Consider the following 22,541-nt stretch of genomic DNA (forward strand, 5'->3'; position numbering starts at 1 on the left):
GCGCCCGACCCGGCGCTGGCCCAGCGGTATGGGGGCCTAAGGAATGTGGGACTGTATCCCACAAAAAGCAATAGTTGCTAAATTACTAATTTTAAACTTGAGATTTTTACTACTCAAATGCATTAGGTGATAAAGCAGGTGGGTGAAGTTGGGGTACCGATGACCCATGATGTCATTGAATAACAGTGGTATAAACTTGAGGGGCTGAATGGTCTTGTTCTGTTGAATCATCTTTGTCTTGTAAAATTCCCCAATCTCTCTCTCTCCTCCCACCCCTCCCCGGCAGTTCTGCTTTCTATTTTCATGAATATCCATTGAAGACCTTCAATCAGTGCAACGCGCCCCTGTCTCTGCGCTGAATCTATAAATGCTGAAAATTCAGCTGAGCCCCCTTGTGCTTTAGGGGTGTTGCAGTGCAGACATGGGACGTGGGTCGAGGTGTTCGCCTTCTCTGAGTGTATTCAAGGTCCTGTTAGCCTGCACAGGCTGTAGTCGATAATGAAAGGGTCAGGGGGCTGGCTGTGCACTCCGTTTGTGGTAAGCGGCTGACTGAGGAAAAGCATTTGCATTCCTGCCCTGGGCGGTTAACAGCCAGTGTGCAGCTGTACACATCACGCACATCAAAAACATCTCCTGCAAATGGCCTGGAGAAGCACTTCAGAGCAAGATTCGATTGTTTGGTTTAATTTTAACAAATATTTTATTTTGTTATTTTGTGCCCTCCCTTTCTCCTCCCCCATTAAAATCCTGCCCTGTCAGATTCAGTTAATTACCGGAATGTTTATTTGCTGTGTAGGCTGATGTTGCTGTCAGTGTGAATCAGTCTGGTGTGGTATGTGCTTCTTGGACTTCAGGACCTGAGGGTTTTTTGGTGGTTGGTGCTCAAAGTTCTTGCGCAGTTTGGGAATCAGGCAGGGCTAATTTCTGGCATTGAGGTTTTGGATGTTGGGCAGGTGAGGGGTAAGGGAATGGGTTTGCAATTGGCTTCCATGTATGGGAGGCAATATTAATACAGCATCCAGTCCCGGGGCAATTTCTGGAAAATGTGTTTGTGAACATTCGCTGAAGGCAAGGTCAGGTTTTGCTCTGGTGCTGCCTTTCTGGCAATCATGCTGCTCTACACCATGCTCGGGTGCTTAATGCCCACCAGAAAGCAGAGTGTCTAACCTTGTGGTGTCTTGCATGTGAGAGGTTGATGGATCAGTTGTTATAGTAGCTGTCACGATGCAGGTCAGTGTTAACCACACCCAATCCGTGCACAGGGCAGGTTTTGTAGAAAGGGTTGAGGATGATTAAGAAACAGTACCCAGCTCTCTGCTCGCCAACACCCACCCCCTTGCTCCCCATCCACTCAGAATTGCCACAACCTTTGTGCTTCTATCGTCCTGGTTGGTACCAATGGGCTTCGCCATGCCCAGGGGTTTAACCCCGGTCTGTGGCTTTGCATCCCCTCTGCTGGTTCTGTTTTATCCTGTCCCTGATCACAGTCTGAGGTCTCCACCATTCATTCAAAGCTGAGGATGGGACAGGGCACGGCTGCTTTGGAAATGCCATTTGTTTGGGTTTTGTCGTCTTGTATTTTCAGACTGATTGGTATATTTTGATAGATGTTTGCAGTAAATTGTGGCCGTTCCACAATAGGTAAACATTGAACATGTTGAAAGAAGGTCAGAATTTGCTCTTGCGCTCTTTCCAGTTCTCCAACAGCCCACCGCGAAGCAATTATCTATCATTTATCTGTCATTTAAATAGGGAGAGACTGCAGAGAGCTGCAATACAGAGGGACCTGGTGCTCTTTCGACCTGAATCATAAAAGTTCACATACAGGGATGGAACAGCAAGTGATGAGGAAGGCAAATGAAGCATGGGTGTTTATGGATTATAAAGCCTCAGTTTAACACCTCATCTAAAAGGTGGCATCTCCAGCTATGTAGCACTGGAATGTCAGGCGGTTATGCGTTTAAGCTTCACTGCAGACCTGAGTTCGTAATTCAGGATGACCCAGAGTGCTTCTCACTAAACCAAAGAGAATTGTGAAGATCAGAATGGAGTCTTTGTGGGGAGAAGCGCATCAATATAGCATCTTCCATGACTTAAAGACCACCCAAGATGCTTTACATCCAATAAAGTATTTTTGAAGTGAAATCATTTGTAATGTCAGAAACATGAAGAGCCAATTGGCACTCCCATAAATAGCAATGGCATGACCAGGTAGTCAGTTTGTCATGACATTGGTTGCGTGATAAACAGAGAAATCATAGAAATCATAGAAACCCTACAGTGCAGAAGGAGGCCATTCGGCCCATCGAGTCTGCACCGACCACAATCCCACCCAGGCCCTACCCCCACATATTTTACCCACTAACCTACACCTCCCAGGACTCTAAGGGGCAATTTTTTAACCTGGCCAATCAACCTAACCCGCACATCTTTGGACACATCAGTGGCCAAGACACCAGGACAAATTCCCCTGCACCTCTTGGAATAAAACAATGGGATCCTGTGGTTTGAGAGGGTAGATGGGGTCCCAGTTTAACATTTCACCTGACAGTGCGGCGCTCCCTCGGTCCGGGCCCTTCTGACAGTGCGGCGCTCCCTCGGTCCGGGCCCTTCTGACAGTGCGGCGCTCCCTCGGTCCGGGCCCTTCTGACAGTGCGGCGCTCCCTCGGTCCGGGCCCTTCTGACAGTGCGGCGCTCCCTCGGTCCGGGCCCTTCTGACAGTGCGGCGCTCCCTCAGGTCTGCAGGATCAGGCTGGATTTTTTCACAAGTCTCTGGATTGGAATTTGAACTGAAAATGCTCTGCCTCTGGAGAGAGTACAACTGTTGAACCTTGAATGAAGTTGTCACGTGCCCACTCATGCTTCCTCTGACTTGCCTGTGAGGGAAGATGCCCACAAATGATTTCTTCATGCTTCAATCGATGATGCTAATGGAGGCACAGATTGTTCCTGAAGACTAATAGTTCAATATTGGAAAACAAACTCTTCCATAAATGACTGGCACTGAGGCAGTTTGCTGGTTCATGAGCTATGTTGCTTCCACTGAAGGTCTTGACTTCATTCACACACTTAAACGGGCATGAGAGTAAGAAGACCTTTAAGATTCCTTGATTGAAGTACAGAATATTGACCATTTATTGCAGTGCTGGTATCGCAGGGAGTGTGCTGTCGCTTGCTCGCACGCTGCCTCTACATGCTGCCACACAAAAGACCATGTTCCTCTTGTTTTTTGCGGGAGTGTCAATTGACCTGTGTGTTCCTGCAACTTGAGCCAGATTCAGCTGGAACAGAATTGCCTGAAGTCGAGTTAATGAAGGGCTGTATGTGGTTAGCAAATTCTTGCCGACTCTTTGCAGCAGCAAATTCCTAAAATGAAACGGTATGTTTTGGAAAGGAGGTGGAGTTTCTTCATTGCATAAATTTGGAGTTTAGTAACCTGGCTTGGGCTGAGGGCTTTTATGCGTGCCCCATGAACTCTGAACTTTGTTATAATTGTTTATATGTTGCACAGTGCATGTTGGGATAACCCACACAGCGCGCGTTTGGACATGCCCATCTGTACAGAGCTTTGAAAAACAACCTAATGGATCTGGGATGGAGTTAAACTCTAATCAGTATTTCAATTTCATAAAGCACTGATAATTCATAGAGCAATTGATCTTGCCTGACTGGGTGTGATTATGGCTCTGATTCCAGGTTATTATTTTAGTTTAAAACTGATGGCTTTATCTTTGTGGCCGCTGACTCCAGTATCTGCTGTGATGCTGTCAAGAGAGAGTGTTGTAGAATCGTCCCACCATATCTGTACTAGCTCATTGAATGAGTTGTCAATGAATTATATTCTCCTTTGTTCCAGTGGTTTTGCAGATCTATTTGCTGTTTCTTGTGGATCAATTACTCGAGGCTTGCACTAATCCAAGGAACAAATTCAAATCCCACCATGGCACTTTGAGAACTTAAATTCATTTTAAAAGCCAGAATTCAAAAATGAAAAGCTGGCATAGGTTTTATGTGGTTATTAAGTCATCAGCTTTCTACAACAATTGGTTCACTAATGTCCTAATGAAAGAAACCATTCATCTGTACCATGTCTGAACTGGTATTTCTCCAGGCCCTACATCAATATGGTTGACTCTTAACTTCCTTCAGAATGACCCAACAAAAGTTACTGTGAGAATCCCCCAGTCGCCACACTCCGGCGCCTGTTCGAGTACACTGAGGGAGAATTCAGCATGGCCAATGCACCTAACCAGCAAATCTTTCGGACTGTGAAAGGAAACCCACACAGGCACGTGGAGAATGTGCAGACTCCAGACAGATAGTCATCCAAGCTAGGAATCGAACCCAGGTCCCTGGCTGCTTGGATGATTCTTGATTACACACAAACAACATTTCACCTCCATTTCAGTATGAATCGAGAATAGGGGAGCAGTTTTAAAAAAATACTCCAATAACTTTTAATAATCTCAATGTGGGGGTTCCTTGTATCAATATCCCAGAGAATTGTCAATTCTTGGCATGGATGGCATGTGTGAATCCAAGTTTCATGGCCTTTTGGTGTAGTCACCATTTTGAAGAAGAGTAGAGAAGTTATTGTCAATTTCCATCTGTCAACCATCACTAGCTTTTCAAAAAAGGTTATCTGGTCATGATTACATTACTGCTTGTGGGATCTTGCTGTGTGTAATTTGGCTGCTGTGTTTCCTTCATTACAACAGTCATTAAGCATCAAAAATACTATAAAGCTTTGGGATGGCTGAAATTGTGAAAGGTGCCAAATGTAATTTTTTTTTTCCGTTGATGAAGCTTTGTGATACCAGCAGTCCGCAACATTCTATAGATATGCACCATCTTCAATCTCTCTCCCCTTCCCCCTGAAATCTCTAGTTAAACCCCCCACCCCCCCCCCCTCCTGATTTTTGTCTTGTGCACCCTGGGATCTATTTCAGTTCCTGTGTCCTGCTTCTTTGAGCTTTTGACTCTTTCCTCATTTTTAAAAACAGAATTCTTTTCAGGAGTGTGGAGGTTTGTACGTTGTACCAGGCGGGAATTCTGTGGCAGTTGTTTGCAACTGTCGAGCGTGGGTGTCTATATGTGGATTTCAATTTTCGTTGTCATGGTCACCTGACTGCCGATATTTTTTTCTCTCCCAGTTGAAACTTGCCTGTGAGAATTATCACCACTGATCAGTGGATTCTCTCCGCCAACACTGAAGACTCTCTCTGTTTTTTTTTTGTTCATTATCCATAGTGTGAAAAATGGAGAGTTACGATTCTGAAGTCGTCAGCAAGGTAACACAATGGCAGAACAACTTCATTGACTCTGGTATTCACTCAGGTATGAATACCAATGCTCCCTCACTCAGTGGCAAGGGCAACCCTGAAGATGATGAAACATGGAAGCAGGGAGGCTATACAGTCACAACCACCACATATACAACCACCCAATTGCCAGGTATGTGAGGGGCTTAAATTGCCTTCCTGTAAATATGTGGGTTTCGGAAGAGGAGGAATGGGAACAAAAAGCCATATTGATAGATTAATTGTATCCTTCTGTAGAGATCTGATTTAATTAGGTAATACCATGGGAGAGAGTACCCGCTTGGGGTGGGGGGGGAGACGACTCCAGGGTCTGTTGTAATTTTTTTTGATTTATTATTGTAACATGTATTAATATACAGTGAAAAGGATTGTTTCTTGCGTGCTATACAGACAAAACATACCATTCATAGAGAAGGAAAGGAGAGAGTGCAGAATGTAGTGTTACAGTCATAGCTAGGGTGTAGAGAAAGATCAACTTAATGCAAGGTAAGTCCATTCAAAAGTCTGACAGCAGCAGGGAAGAAGCTGTTCTTGAGTCGGTTGGTACGTGACCTCAGACTTTTGTATCTTTTTCCCGATGGAAGAAGGTGGAAGAGAGAATGTCCGGGGTGTGTGGGGTCCTTAATTATGTTGGCTGCTTTTCCCGAGGCAGTGGGAAGTGTAGACCGAGTCAATGGATGGGAGGCTGGTTTGCGTGATGGATTGGGATTTCGATTAGCTATTTTTGAGATTGGGGTGTCTTTTACGAGGATGAGTGCATGGTTCCAGATGCTGATACTAACCTTTAATGCAAGCTTTGTGAGTGACCCAAATTCTCTGAAAGCTCTTGTGCTTGGTGAACTTCACATAGTGGAAGAAATCCTGACCTTGAGTGCACTACCCAATAGAGATTTTCGTTGACATCAACACTTTTAATTCTGGTGTAGATGGCTGTGGAGTGAATGGGGCTGTACCATATCCCATTGGATTCAGTCTGTCTAATGCCAGTCAGTCAGTTCCTGAGAGCTGCAATGACTTGATTGTAGAGCTGATGGTGGAATTGGATGAACTTGGGCTCAGTGGAATCATTGACACTATGGTGTGTGGAAGTAGAAGAGATTGTGGCAGTGGTGAGGCATTTGATCATGCTGTTGGGCAGAGAAGGATGGCAGAGACCTCAGCCCACATGCCCATCTGCCACCTTGTAATGCAAGGAAGCAAACAAAATGGGTACAAAATGTGGAGGAGGTGAGAGATGTAATGGGAGATTGAGTTGCTGGGTGATGGAATGTCTACTTTATTTCTGGGCAATACTGGTATCACTTCAAGCTCAATTGCATATCGTTGCGCTGTCCTATTCAATTATCTCAGTTATTCCTCAATGGTCTTGCCATTCTCTCTCTTTCTCTCTGTCTCTCTTTCTCTCGCCCTCTCTCTAATCTTATCCAGCCTTAAAACCCTTCAACTTCTGCGTTCCTCCAGTCCTGGCGTCTTGCTCATTGTTGATTATAGCAATGGCTCCACCATTGACAGCTGCCCAGATCCTGAGTTCTGGGATTCTGACTATCTAACGATAGTCAGCATGGTTTTGTGAGAGGGAGGTCATGCCTCACTAACCTGGTGGAGTTATTTGAAGAAGTGACTAGAATGGTTGACGAGGGAAGGGCCGTGGATGTCGTCTATATGGACTTTAGTAAACCGTTTGACAAAGTCCCTCATAGTAGGTTGGTGCAAAAGGTTGGATCTCATGGGATAAAGGGGGAAGTGGCTAGATGGGTGGAGAACTGGCTTGGTCACAGAAGACAGAGGGTGGTAGTGGAAGGGTCTTTTTCCGGCTGGATGCCTGTGACTAGTGGTGTTCCGCAGGGCTCTGTATTGGAACCTCTGCTGTTTGTGATTTATATAAACGATCTGGAAGAAGGTGTAACTGAGGTGATCAGTAAGTTTGCGGACGACACAAAAATGGCTGGACTTGCAGATAGTGGGGAACATTGTCAGAGGCTACAGAAGGATATAGATAGGCTGGAAATTTGGGCAAAGAAATGGCAGATGGAGTTCAATCCAGATAAATGCGAAGTGATGCATTTTAGTAGAACTAACGTAGGGGGGAGCTATACGATAAATGGCAGAACCATAAAGGGTGTAGACACGCAGAGGGACCTGGGTGTGCAAGTCCACAGATCCTTGAAGGTGACGGCACAGGTGGAGAAGGTAGTGAAGAAGGCATATGGCATGCTTGCCTTTATAGGACGGGGCATAGAGTATAAAAGTTGGGGTCTGATGTTGCGGTTGTATAGAACGTTGGCTCGGCCGGATTTGGAATACTGCGCCCAGTTCTGGTTGCCACACTACCAGAAGGACGTGGAGGCTTTGGAGAGAGTGCAGCGGAGGTTTACCAGGATGCTGCCTGGTATGGAAGGGCTTAGTTATGAGGAGAGATTGGGTAAACTGGGGTTGTTCTCACTGGAAAGACGGAGGATGAGGTGACCTAATAGAGGTGTATAAAATTATGAAAGGCATAGATAGGGTGAATGGTGGGAAGCTTTTTCCCAGGTCGGTGGTGACGTTCACGAGGGGTCATAGGTTCAAGGTGAGGGGGGAGAGGTTTAACACGGGTATCAGAAGGACTTGTATTACACAGAGGGTGGTGGGGGCCTGGAATGCGCTGCCGGGCAAGGTGGTGGAGGCGGACACACTGGGAACGTTTAAGACTTATCTAGATAGCCACATGAACGGAGTGGGAATGGAGGGATACAAAAGAATGGTCTAGTTTGGACCAGGGAGCGGCGCGGGCTTGGAGGGCCGAAGGGCCTGTTCCTGTGCTGTTTTGTTCTTTATTTATCTCCCTATCTTTTTAAAAGGCACTCCTTAAACCTATCTTTTTGATCAAGCTTTGGATCATTTATCACATGTGGCTTGGTGTCCATTTTCTGTCTGATTATACTTGGGTAAGGAGCTTTGGGTTGTTTTGCTATGTTAAAGGCACGGTATAAATACAGAGAAGGGGATATTCTGACCTGTGTGTCCTGGGAAACTGAAGCAGGTACATGTTTCATCATGCAACCTATTCTAAAATCTACAGATATGGAAGAGCAACTGGCCTCTACTCGTGGGCAGCGTGTGCGTGCTGCCATGTTCCCAGAAACCCTGGAGAGTGGTACCCGTATCCTGTCCACCCAGATGGATCCCGGTCAGGAGACGAATGTGCAGAAACTGTCGGAATCTTCCCAGATGCTGAAAGCTGCCATTGTCCAGCTCATCAATTATCAAGACGATGCAGAGCTTGCGACTCGCGCCATTCCTGAACTCACCAAACTACTCAACGATGAGGATCAGGTAGAGTATCTTAGCAGAGTATCATAGGAACAGGAAGAGACTATTCGGCCTCTCTATTCTTGATTCCATCATTGAGTTAGGTCTTGGCTGATTTTTAAAAATATATCTTAACTTCTTGTTTACATAACCCAACCAAAATATATCTGTCCCTCTTTTGAAATTTCCAGTTGACCCGTGCCTGTGACCACTTTTTTTGGGGGAGTTTTTTCCAGATTTCAACCTCCCTTTGTGTGAAAAAGTGCTTCCTGACATCATCCCTGAATGTCCTGGCCAAAGTTTTAAGGTTGTGCCCCCTTCTCCTCCAACCCCCATCGGAGGAAATAGTTTCTCTCTATCTACCTTTCCATTCCTTTATTCGTCACCTCAGCTGGCTTACCCCTTGATCCCTCTAGCTAATTCTGATGTCCTTAAAATTTAACCCTTTCAGCCCTGGTGAAACAGTGCTGCACCTTCAGACAGATACATCATTGCTGAGATGTCGTGGCCCAGAGTATACCGTTACACCAGATGAAAACTAACAAAAATTTTATCTCACTTTACCACAGCTTTGACCCCATTATATTTCCAGATACTTGAAATCAAGGCCAATATTTCAATTACCTTTTAGAATATTTTGTACTTGCCCACTAGTTTCGGTGACTTTTGTGTTTTGATCCCAAGATCTCCTCTTCTCCAAGCTTCTTACCATTTAGAAACTACCTTTGAGGTTCAAAGTGCATGGCACCACTGTGGCTGTATCGATTTCCATCAGCTGTAGTTTTTCCCCACTCTCTGGATCTGTCAATGTCCCTCTGCAACTTTTTGCTCATATTTTCACCGTGCCACCCAACTGCAGTTCCTCCTCTAGTACTCTATCATCAGCCCCTGCTCAGCATCATCCATGTGAGTCATGATGTGGAGTTGTCGGTGTTGGACAGGGATAGGCACAGTAAGTAGTCTCAACACAAGGTTAAAGCCCAACAGGTTTATTTGGTAGCACGAGCTTTCGGAGCACCGCTCCTTCATCAGGTAAGTGCCCTTCACTCAGCCACTCACCCATCAGGCACTGGCCTGATGAAGGAGCAGCGCTCTGAAAGCTCGTGCTACCGAATAGACCTGTTGGACTTTAACCTGGTGTTGTGAGACTACTTACTATGTGAGTCAGTGTCAGTTTGTCTAATTTACACCCTCTGGCACATTCTGCTATGTGAAATGAACTGCATAAACGGCGGCTGTGGAGTTGTGCATCTGTTCCACACTGGACAGGGTCATTATCAGCGGGGCTGCTGGAGAATACCTCTGTCCACTTTAATAAACTGCTGTCACTGCCAGCAAGAGAATATTAACCCTTGTTTCTCCACTTTATGGTGTAGGTTATAGTCAGCAAGGCGACCATGATAGTTAATCAGCTGTCAAAGAAAGATGCTTCGTGCCGTGCCCTCGAACAGTCACCCCAGATGGTTGCTGCAGTTGTCCGCACCATGCAGAATACCAGTGACATGGAAACCGCACGCCACGCAGCCGGCATCTTGCACAACTTTTCTCACCACCGTGATGGCATGCTCGCCATATTCAAATCAGGCGGAATCCCTGCGCTGGTCAGGATGTTGAGGTATGTTTCAGACGTGGCAAGTACCTCGTTTCTCTGACTCTGCTTGAATTTATTTCCTGTATTGCTGCTTCTCCTGCAACCCATGTTCTCTCTCTCAAAAGCATTTGTATTTATTGGTGTACAAGTGACTCTCTTCAGTTGTGAGACTAGACTGGTGAGTGTGCACGTGACTAAATGTGATCCTGCTGTTTTTCCACTCTCTGTGGATCTGTCACATGGACCTGTTCATTTCAGTGTCATGTCACTCTCGCCTCTGAGCTCCTGCCTGAGGATGGACAACAGGGCTTTATAGACATCTTCTGAATCATCGAATCCACGGGATTTTGTTCTGGCGGGGTGGAGAGGGGTCAGTATGTGGTGGGAGGTGTGATGGAGCTGATTTCAGTTGAAGATCAGTGTACATTAGAGGCAAGGTTACAGGAGACGAAATCCGGCTGTTTTTAGGTTAAAAGGAGAAGGACAAGAAATGTGGCTCCTTCGGTCCAAGAGTCCCCGACTCCCTCAATCCTATTGTGCATCCATTAGCTCCTGCAGCCTCTGCCCTCGACAAGGGGCTTGGCTACCTTGATCCACCCAAATGTCAGCTAATGGTGAATTCTGCAAAGAGCAACATTTAAATCAGCTGCCTGGAAAGGTGATGGTAATAATATGAGAAGACAGAAAATGTGAATGGATAAAGGTTGACCCTTTTAAGTCTGTTACTCAGTTGATTGCGGGAAACAGTTTCAGAAACAAGGATATAAGTTGAATTAAAAGAATATAACTTCAATTATTTGTGCAATGAAATAGGAATATCATGCCAAACCATCAGTGTCCGTTCCTCATGCATTCGCCGTACTCCCATGTTGAACCTCTAACGTCAGACTATGCACTTTGTCGCATTTACTGTCAGTGTTTATGCTTCACACAAACCTCCCATCCTTCATTTCCGACCAACATATTCCTTTCTTCATGTGTTTATCCAGCTTTTCCTGAAATGTATCTTAGAATTATAGAATTCCTACAGTGCAGAAGGAGGACAATTCGGCCCATCGAGCCTGCACAGATCACAATCCCGCCCAGGCCCTATTCCCCTAACACCACATATTTACCCTGCTGACCCCCTGACACTAAGGGGCAATTTGGCATGGCCAATCAATCTAACCCGCATATCTTTGGACTGTGGGCGGAAACCGGAGCACCCGGAGGAAACCCACGCAGACACCGGGAGAATGTGCAAACTCCACACGCAAAGTGGCCTGAGGCTGGAATTGAACCCGGGTCCCTGGCACCGTGATGCAGCAGTGCTAACCACCATGCCACCCTGTCTATGCCATTTGTCTCTCCCAATCATTTTGGGAGCGACTTCCATTTTCATCACTCTCTAGGTAAAATATTTCTCCTGAACTCCCTTATTGGATTGCTGGGCAAGTTTGCACATTATTCTAGTTCTGATGGTAAAGCAAGTATTTCCCTACACTGGTTAGCCAGTGGCTCAGCTACCTGTGAAACCTCTGTGCTAAACAAACATTCTTCTCTCAGATACTGGTGATGACAAACTGTGGCCAGTTTTGTGTCCAAAGCATTTCAGTTGAGTGAGCCTTCGGAATATGAGAAGGGATTCTTGGCTCAGCGATGAAGTATATCAATGGGCTGTAAGAGCCAGATTTCTTCTCGGTTTAATCAAATACATCCTGATTTCTTCGTCTGCAATTTTGCCTCTAATGTACATTGATCTTCAATTGGAAGTTGGAGGAGTTTTCCAACCTTATTTATTCTGTTGTCAATAATTCACTCAGCTACATTATCGAAGATCATGGTGAATATGTAGACCTAGTGTATAAGATGACCTCGTTTCTCAATTTCTGCCAAAAATCATGTTTTTGCATATACTTGGCAAATAGGTTAATCCCCTCCACATTAAAGTCAAACCCCCCAACCTTTACAACCAAACAAATGGAGTTTTTAACTTGTTGGTGCCTTATAACTAGGCCCAATGGATGAAGCAGGTGAAATGGACTATGTTGCAAAGATACATGGGAGCTTTAGACATGCTGTCACAGTAGACCTCCATGTGGCGAATGATGCAGAGAGACGAGTCTTCCAAATGAATGATGGAAAGAGCTGATTTCAAGCTAAAAGTCACAACATTTTCCAACTCGTCAAGTAACTGTGCTGCAGTGAAGGCATTTGTTATAAGTGGTGCCAGAATGGGAGAAGGAGGAATCCATCTGAAGGAATCACTGAGCACAGGGATCAGCCACTGGCCCAATCTGGAGAAGCATGAATCGGTGTCCTTGTAGAATACTTACATTGTCACCAAAAATGCTGCATATACACAGTGAACCAATCAAACCCTGAGTCCAACAAAAATTTCAGAGCAAGTTGGTGCAGCTGCTTTAGAAACATAGAAAAACTACAGCACAAAACGGGCCCTTCAGCCCCACAAGTTGTGCCGAACATATCCCTACCTTCTAGGCCTACCTATAACCCTCCATCCTATTAAGTCTCGTAATAGACCCTATTGAATTTGCCTCCACCACCACTGACGGCAGCCGATTCCACTCGCCCACCACCCTCTGTGTGAAAAACTTCCCCCTAACATTTCCCCTATACCTACCCCCCAGCACCTTAAACCTGTGTCCTCTCGTAGCAGCCATTTCCACCCTGTGGAATGAAAATGTCTAGTGTTGCGGCAGGAGACAAAGATTACTTATAAACTACCAAAAGAACCCTCAGTTTCCAGTCTGAATGCATCAGACGGTGGTGAAGTACCCGCTATACCACATTGGCAACATGGATGAAAGATATGAATTTCGATATGTCCAGCACCTGAACTGTGAAATGTAAAGTTCCGAAACCGTTCTGGTGAAAGCTACAGGACATGAAAAGGCTAAATTCACGGCAGAATGTAGAACATTACAGCGCAGTACAGGCCCTTCGGCCCTCGATGTTGCGCCGATCTGTGAAACCAATCTTCAAGCCCATCTAACCTACACTATTTCAATATCATCCATATGTTTATCCAATGACCATTTAAATGCCCTTAATGTTGACGAGTCCACTACTGTTGCAGGCAGGGCATTCCACGCCCTTACTACTCTCTGAGTAAAGAACCTACCTCTGACATCTGTCCTATATTTATCACTCCTCAATTTAAAGCTATGTCCCCTCGTGCCAGCCATCACCATCTGAGGAAAAAGGCTCTCACTGTCCACCCTATCTAATCCTCTCATCATCTTGTATGCCTCTAAGTCGCCTCTTAACCTTCTTCTCTCTAACGAAAACAGCCTCAAGTCCCTCAGCCTTTCCTCATAAGACCTTCCCACCATACCAGGCAACATCCTGGTAAATCTCTGCACCCTTTCCAATGCTTCCACACCCTTCCTATAATGCGGCGACCAGAACTGTACGCAATACTCCAAGTGCGGCCGCACCAGAGCTTTGTACAGCTGCAACATGACCTCATGGCTCTGAAACTCAATCCCTCTACCAATAAAAGCTAACGCACCGTACGCCGCCTTAGCAACACTATCAACCTGGGTGCCAACTTTCAGGGATCTATGCACATGGACACCTCTCTGCTCATCCACACTACCAAGTATCTTACCATTAGCCCAATTTCTGTATTCCTGTTACTCCTTCCAAAGTGAATCACCTCTCACTTTTCCGCATTAAACTCCATTTGCCACCTCTCAGCCCAGCTCTGCAGCTTATCCACGTCCCTCTGTAACCTACACCATCCTTCCGCATTGTCCACAACTCCTCCGACTTTAGTGTCATCCGCAAATTTACTAACTCATCCTTCTACGCCCTCATCCAGGTCATTTTATAAAAATGACAAACTGCAGTGGCCCCAAAACAGATCCTTGCGGTACACCACTAGTAACTGAACTCCAGGATGAACATTTCCCATCAACCACCACCCTCTGTCTTCTTACAGCTAGCCAATCTCTGATCCAAACCGCTAAATCACCCTCAATCCCATGTGTCCGTATTTTCTGCAATAGCTTACCGTGGGGAACCTTATCAAACGCTTTACTGAAATCCATATACACCACATCAACCGCTTTACCCTCATCCACCTCTTTGGTCACCTTCTCAAAGAACTCAATAGGTTTGTGAGGCACGACCTGCCCTTCACAAAACCGTGTTGACTATCCAGAATCAAATTGTTCCTTTCTCGATGATTATAAATCCTATCTCTTATAATCCTTTCCAAAACTTTGCCCACGACAGAAGTAAGGCTCACTGGTCTATAATTACCAGGGTTGTCTCTACTCCCCTTCTTGAACAAGGGGACAATATTTGCTATCCTCCAGTCTTCTGGCACTATTCCTGTAGACAATGACGACATAAAGATCAAAGCCAAAGGCTCTGCAATCTCCTCCCAGAAAATCCAAGGGCGGCACGGTAGCACAGTTGTTAGCACTGCTGCTTCACAGCTCCAGGGTCCTGGGTTCGATTCCCGGCTCGGGTCACTGTCTGTGTGGAGTTTGCACATTCTCCTCGTGTCTGCGTGGGTTTCCTCCGGGTGCTCCGGTTTCCTCCCACAGTCCAAAGATGTGCGGGTTAGGTTGATTGGCCAGGTTAAAAATTGCCCCTTAGAGTCCTGGGATGTGTAGGTTAGAGGGATTAGCAGGTAAATATGTGGGGGTAGGGCCTGGGTGGGATTGTGGTCGGTGTAGACTCGATGGGCCGAATGGCCGCCTCCTGCACTGTAGGGTTTCTATGATTTCTATGATTGTGTTAAGCAACTTCTAATTCAGGTTCCCATCCCCCTGCTGAATTAGTTTAAAGCCTCCCGAAGAACATTAGCAAATTTCCCCCCCAGGATATTGGTACCCCTCTGGTTCAGGAGTAGACCATCCCGTTTGTAGAGGTCCCACCTACCCCAGAATGAGCCCCAATTATCCAGGTATCTGAATCCCTCCCTCCTGCACCATCCCTGTAGCCACGTGTTCAACTGCTCTCTCTCCCTATTCCTCTCCTCGCTAGCACGTGGCACGGGTAACAAACCAGAGATAACAACTCTGTTTGTTCTAGCTCTAAGCTTCCACCCTAACTCCCTGAATTTCTGCCTTACATCCCCACCCCTTTTCCTACCTATGTCTTGGGTGCCTATGTGGACCACAACCTGGGGCTGGAATCCCTCAAGGATCTCGAAAACACAATCCGAGACATCACAGACTCCGGCACCTGGGAGGCAACACACCAGCCGCGAGTCCCTCTCGTTCCCACAGAATCTCCTATCTGTCCCCCTAACTATGGAGTCCCCAATAACTAATGCTCTACTTCTCTCTCCCCTTCCCTTCTGAGCAACAGGGACAGACTCTGTGCCAGAGACCTGTACCCCATGGCTTACCCCACTTGTTATTCAGAGGAACGGCCCCAGGGGATTGCTGCATTGACTACTACCTACCCCTTCTAACAGTCACCCATCTTCATTTCTAGGAGTAACTACCTTCCTGTAGCTTTTATCTATAACTGTCTGTGCCTCCCGAATGATCCTGAGTTCATCCAGTTCCAGCTCCGGATCGCTAACACGGTCTTCAAGGAGCTGGAAGCTGTGCAAGCTTACATGCAACAAAACATAATTAACGTCTATGGTAATTTCCAAAAGTGAAACCATGCTGAAAATCGGGTTCCCTGCAGGAGTTTTTGTGCCCACGACAAGAGTTGGGTGGATGAGGCTGGAGTAAAGTTGTGGATCGATTAGGTCCTGGTGGCCTACATGAAGAACACAACATGTTAGTGTGGGACATGATCAAATCCCATACAACCGAGATCAAGAGGAACCTGTAAAACAATAGCACCCACATTGCAATCCCACCAGAGGGTCTCATGTCAACCGTGCAACCTCTGGGTGTGTGCCACAACAAACCATGCAAGGATCATTTTCATGTCGAATGGGATAGTTTGATGCGGAGAAAACCTTCAGAGAGCTGAAATGTGTGTGCTGCCCTGCTTGAAGTTTTGTGACTTTGTTGTCAAATTATAGGATGTTATTAGAGCACAAAGAATCCTCCCATCACAAAACCTGGATCTCCAGTGGGTGGAAAAGATGATTTGTTCTGGAAGGATGATTCTAAAACTCAAAGCACCATATCTGACCCAGAGTGGGGTCCTTATGATGCTGCCATAGTAACAATGACTTGGAATGAATTCAATGAACTTGTGTCAGATGCTGAAAACAACCGATTTGATGGGTTTCAAATGCTTTGATTGTGGTTGACGGTTTCTTTTATAGAATTTAATTAATTCAGTTAACCATGGTGCACTAATTTAATATGAATTCCTGGTGTTATCCTTTTTCATATTTCAATATGGCACTCACACCCACCTTAGCAGTTGTATTTTATTCATTGCAAGTAATATTCACACCACATCTCCAACAGAGGGACATTTTAACCATCTCCTCTTGACATTCAATTGCCTTGGCCTCACTGAATCCCCTGCCATCAATATCCTAGGGAATCCCCTGCCATCAATATTGGGGACAGAGGGTTACCATTGACCAGATACTGAACTGAATAGACATATAAATACTGTGGCTACCAGAGCAGGTCAGCTGGAAATCCTGTGGAGGTTAACTCACTTCCTGACTTCCCAAAGCCTGTCCATAAAGTCAGGAGTTTGATGGAACACTCCCCACTTGCTTGGATAAGTGCAGCTCCCAACATTCACGAGGTTTGACACCATCCAGAACAAACAGCCCGCTGATAGGCATCCCTTCCACAAATATTCACTTGCTTCACCACTGATGAACAGTGTCAGCTGTGTGTACCATTCACAAGATGCACGGCAGGGACTCATCAAAGCTCCTTGGGTAGCACCTTCCCAATCCGTGATTTCTATCACCTAGAAGGAGGAGGGCAGCAGATATATAGGAACACCACTACCTGCGAGTTCCTCTCCAAATCTCACTCAATTCTATCTTGCAGCTAAATCGTTGTTCCTTCACTGTTGCAGTGTCAAAATTCTGGAATTCCCTTCCTATGGAGTGCTTACACCGCATGTGCTGCTGTGGTTCAAAAAGGCAGCTCACCACAACCCTCTTGAGGGCAATTAGTGATGGGCAATAAATGCTGGACTAGCCAGCGACGCCCACATTTATGAGCAAATATAAAAAATATTGACCCATGCTTTTGGAAGTGTTTGCCAGATTCAAAGATCTTTGGCACTATCTGCAGTGACCTATTACATCAATGTGATTCTTGACTTTTAATTCAGAGTTTCAGTTCCCTTCATCTTGTGCTCTTCAGTCCTGCGATTTTATTCTGAATGAAATGCTCGTTCTCAGTCTTCATCGGTCGTGCAACTGGCTTGAATTTTCATTGGATTCCCACAGATATACAATAACTCATTAATATAGTACAATGTTCCAAAGTGCTTCAGAGGAGTAGCATTGGACAAAAAAATCGACAAATTCACGTCAGAAGACAGGTGACCAGAAACCTGATTTAAATGGTAGGTTTTAAGGAAAGTTGAGAGAGCTGGGACGCTGAGATTGATGGTGCGAATTCCTGGGCGTGGCCATTGCCTGCAGTGATAGGGCAGAGGAAATTGGAGAAAATCTAAAAGTCAGATTTGAGTAGCACAGATTTCGGGAGGCTGTAGGGAAGGGAATGTGAAGAGTAAGCGAGAGGGGAAGCCGTTAAGGGATTTGAAAACAAGATGAAAATTTTAAATGAGGTATTGCTGACCTGCTAGTGTAGAGCAGGAGGCAGAGGGTAATAAGTGTGTACAGGTCGTAACTTTCTCTCTGGGAAGTGAGTGCCTTCAAGTGCTCTTTTCTTGAGCCACGGCATGGAGTTGGGCATTGCAATGTTTACATTGTACACTTGAAGCTTCTTAGAATACCTGAGGATTCCGTGTACTTAAAGGACGAACTTGTATACAAGCTGTAGCTAATTCAGTATCCTTTCCTCCCTCTCGCCCGTACCAAGCTCCTCTTTGTACCAGTGCATTGAGTTGAAGATCCTTGGACTTGTTTCGGAATCTTAACTGCACACTTTGCCCAGCCTATTGCAGCTGCCTGATTTACAGTCTTGTACTGACCCAGGGATTCAGTTCAAATCCCACAGTGCAATATGAGAATTTTAAATTGTTTTATTTTCTCCAGCCCTTAGAAGTGACTATGAATCTTGCCCATAATTTAAAACAATCGTGTTACTGGGGTGGAGGTTCCCTGGTATCCAAGGAAATGTATCCAGAGTCATCAACTTTGAGAAGAAATGGGAGATTTCATAGGATCACACAATGATGCAGCACAGAAGGAGCCTGTTCAGCCCATCGTGTCTCTGCCAGCTCTTTGGGAGAGTTATTTAATTAGCTTTCCCTGCTATTCCTTCCCCACAGGCCTGTAAATGTTTTGCCTTCAAGTAGTTTTCCAATTCCCCTTTAGGAGTTCTTGAATCTGCTTCTGGCCATCTCTGTTTTGTGTCCTTTTGACAATCACTTCTTCAAGTCTGTGTTCCTCTGATACTTTGCTTCCTGGAAACAGTAAATCAAAACTGTTCAGGATATTGAATATCTTTTATTTTTCCTCTGCTCTGAGAACAATCCCAGCTTCTCTAGTCTCAGAATCATAGAATCCCTCCACTGCTAATCACTGTGCCACCGTGCCGCCAGTCTCTCATGAGCAACAGTCTCTCTCTACCTTAGCTGAAGCTCTGGTACCATTTGAGTGAATCTCACCATGGCCTTGACATCTTTCCTAATGTGTGATGTTCAAAATTAAATGCTCTAAATTACTCCAGCTGAGGCCTAACCAATGTTTATAAGGTTTAAAATAACTTGTTTTGTACTTTATTCCTCTATTTATAAAACCAAGGCTCCCCTATGCCTTTTTAACAGCCTTCTAAACGTTGTATTTTCACCTATTTGTAGATTTTGTTGTTTACTGATGTCTGTCTGTTTACCAGCTCTCCTGTCGACTCCATCTTGTTTTATGCCATTACGACCCTCCACAACCTGCTCCTGCACCAGGAAGGGGCAAAGATGGCGGTTCGTTTGGCTGATGGGCTCCAGAAGATGGTTCCTCTGCTAAAAAAGAACAATGTGAAGTTCCTCGCCATCACCACAGATTGCCTACAGCTGCTGGCTTATGGTAATCAAGAGAGCAAGGTGAGCGCGCTCTGGGGATGGATAGGGTGGTGTCTGTTGGACCTTGGGCAGGGGGCTGCGGAGGGGAGGTGGACTGGGATGATCATCAAGCTCCCCACCCCCCACTGCCAGTTTTCAGTGATGGGGTTGTGCATCTTCCTGGTGGGTTGTACAGTTCTCAAGGTCTGACCTTGATATTGGTGCAGCAGTGTCTAAAAGTGAAATGGCAGAGTGATGTAATCCTATGAAGAGGAAACATAGAAAATAGGTGCGGGGAGTAGGCCATTCGGCCCTTCGAGCTTACACTACCATTCAATATGATCAAGGCTGATCATGCACTTTTGGTATCCCACTCCCGCTTTCTGTCCATTGATCCCTTTAGCCACAAGGGCCACGTCCAGCTCCCTCTTGAACGATCTAACGAACTGGTCCCAACAGCTTTCTGTGGTAGAGAATTCCACAGGTTCACAACACTCTGAAGAAGTTCTTCCTCATCTCAGTTCTGAATGGCTTACCCTTTATTCTTAGACTGTGATCCATGGTTCTGCATTTCCCCAACATCGGGAACATTCTTCCCGCATCTATCCTCTCCAGTCCCGTCAGGACTTTAAATGTTTCTATTGAGATCCCCTCTCATTCTTCCAAATTCCAGTGAGTACAAGTCCAGTCGATCCAGTCTCTCTCCATATGTCAGTCCTGCCACTCCAGGGATCAGTCTGGTGAACCTTCGCTGCACTCCCTCAATAGCAAGAATGTCCTTCCTCAGACTAGGAGATCAAAGCTGTGCACACTACTCAGTGTGGCCTCACAAAGGCCCTGGATAACTGCAGCAAGACATCCTTACTCCGATACTCAAATCCTCTTGCTATGAAGGCCAGCATGCTATTAGCTTTTCTCACTGTCTGCTTTACCCTCACTGCATACCAATCTTCAGCAACTGTTCCAGCATGACACCCAGGTCATGTTGCATTTCCCTTTTTCCTAAACCGCCACTAAAGTGGATACCCTCAGGTTTATCCACATTATATAATATTTGCCCACTCATCCAGCCTATCCAAGTAACCCTGCAGCCTCTCAGCATCCTCCTCACAGCGCACACTGCCACCCAGCTTAGTGTTGTCTGCAAATTTGGAGATACTGCATTCAATTCCTTCGTCCAAATCATTATTGTATATTGTGAAAAGTTGGGGTCCCAGCACTGAACCCTGTGGTACCCCACTAGTCACTGCCTGCCACTCTGAAAAGGAACCGTTTATCCCCACCCTCTACTTCCTGTCTGCCAACCAGTTCTCTATCGACGTCAATACATTACCCCCAATACCACGAGCTTTAATTTTGCTCACTAATCTACTGTGTGTGATCTTGTGTGGAGTCTTTTGAAAGTCCAGATACACAATATCCACTGGTTCACCCTTGTCCACTCCACTGGTCGCATCCTTAAAAGAATTGTGCACGATTTCCCTTCAGTGAATCCATGCTGACTTGGACCGATCCTGTCACCGCTTTCCAAATGCTCAGTTATTACATCCTTAATAATTGACTCCACCACCGATGTCAGGCTAACCGGTCTATAATTCCCGGTTTTCTCTCTCCCTCCTCTTTAAAAAAATAGATTTACATTAGCTTCCCTCCAATCCACTGGAACTCTTCCAAAGTCTATAGAATGCTGGAAAATGATCACCAATGCATCCACTATTTCTAGGGCCACTTCCTTGAATATCCTGGAATGCAGAGCATCAGGCCCTGGGAACCTATCAGGTTTTAATCCCAGCAATCTCTCTGATACAATTTTCTGACTAATAAGGATTTCCTTCTGTTCCTCCTCCATGCTAGACCCTCTGACTCCTAGTATTTCTGGAAGGTTATTTGTGTCGTCCTCAGTGAAGACAGATCCAAAGTATTTGTTCAGCTGGTCTGCCATCTCTTTCTTGCCCATTATGAATTCACCTGATTCTGACTGTAAGGGACCTCCATTTGTCTTCACCAGTCTTTTTCTCTTCACATATTTATAGAAGCTTTTGCAGTCAGTTTTCTGCAAGCTCACTCTTGTATTCTATTTTCCCCTTCCAAATTAAACCCTTTGTCTTCCTCTGCTGGATTTAAAATTTCTCCCAGTCCTCAGGTTTGCTCCTTATTCGGGCCAATTTATCTGCCTCCTCTTTGTCTTTAACACTGTCCTTGATTTCCCCTGTTAGCCATGGATGAGCCACCTTCCCCATTTGACTCCACCACCGATGTCAGGCTAACCGGTCTATAATTCCCGGTTTTCTCTCTCCCTCCTCTTTAAAAAATAGGTTTACATTAGCTTCCCTCCAATCCACTGGAACTCTTCCAAAGTCTATAGAATGCTGGAAAATGATCACCAATGCATCCACTATTTCTAACAGTTGTTAAAGTTCATCCATGTGTTCTTTAAATGTCTGCCGTTGCCTTTCCATTGTCAACCCCTCAAGTTTCTTTTGCCAGCTTATCCTAGCCAATACACATCTCATACCATCGAAGTTAGCTTTCCTCAAATTCAGGACCCTAGTCTCAGACTTAACTGTGTCACTCTCCATCTTAATGAAGAATTCTACCATACTATGGTCACTCTTCCCTAAAGGATCTTGCACCGCAAGGTTGCTACTTAATCCTCTCATTAGACAATACCCAGTCTAGGATGGCCTACTCTCTAGTTGGTTCCTCAACATATTGGTGAGAAAACCATCCCTTATATGTTCCAAGAAATCCTCCTCCATCGCATTGCTATCAGTTTGGTGAGCCCAATCAATATGCAGATTGAAGTCACCCATAATAACTGCTGTAACCTTAGTGCACACATCTCTAATTTCCTGCTTGATGCCACCCCCAACCTCACTACTACTGTTTGGTGGCCTGTACACAACTTCCACTCGAGTTTTTTGTCCTTTGGTGCTCCGCCCATACAGATTGCACATCGTCCAGGCTAATGTCCTTACTATTGCATTAATCTCCTCTTTAACCAGCAACGCTACCCCATCCCCTTTCCTTTCCATCTATCTTTCCTGAATATTGAATACCCCTAGGTGTGGAGTCCCCATCCCTGGTCACCCTGGAACCAGGTCTCCGTGATCCCAATTACATCATATCCGTTAATGACTGTCTGTGCAGTTAATTCATCCACCTTATTACAAACGCTCCTCGCACTGAGACACAGCCTTCTGGCTTGTTTTTGGCATTTATTGCCCTCTTAGAATTATGATGTAATG

At 45.5% G+C, this 22,541-nt stretch overlaps 1 protein-coding gene across 2 annotated transcripts in view; it reads left to right on the forward strand.

Moving 5' to 3' along the window:
* LOC144500796 (junction plakoglobin-like) overlaps positions 1–22,541 on the forward strand; it is an 82,704-nt gene that overhangs the window by 39,955 nt on the left and 20,208 nt on the right. For both annotated transcript variants that reach the window (XR_013499014.1, XM_078224260.1), the window contains exons 3-6: positions 5,251–5,454; positions 8,383–8,636; positions 9,989–10,227; positions 19,134–19,335. Coding sequence is in view for 1 of the 2 variants with exons in the window: in XM_078224260.1 (XP_078080386.1) it covers positions 5,259–5,454; positions 8,383–8,636; positions 9,989–10,227; positions 19,134–19,335 (891 nt within the window). In the remaining variant the exon portion in view is untranslated. The remainder of the gene's footprint in view (positions 1–5,250; positions 5,455–8,382; positions 8,637–9,988; positions 10,228–19,133; positions 19,336–22,541) is intronic.

Source organism: Mustelus asterias, chromosome 11 (assembly GCF_964213995.1).
Source record: "Mustelus asterias chromosome 11, sMusAst1.hap1.1, whole genome shotgun sequence".
In the NCBI taxonomy this organism is placed as follows: Eukaryota; Metazoa; Chordata; class Chondrichthyes; order Carcharhiniformes; family Triakidae; genus Mustelus; species Mustelus asterias.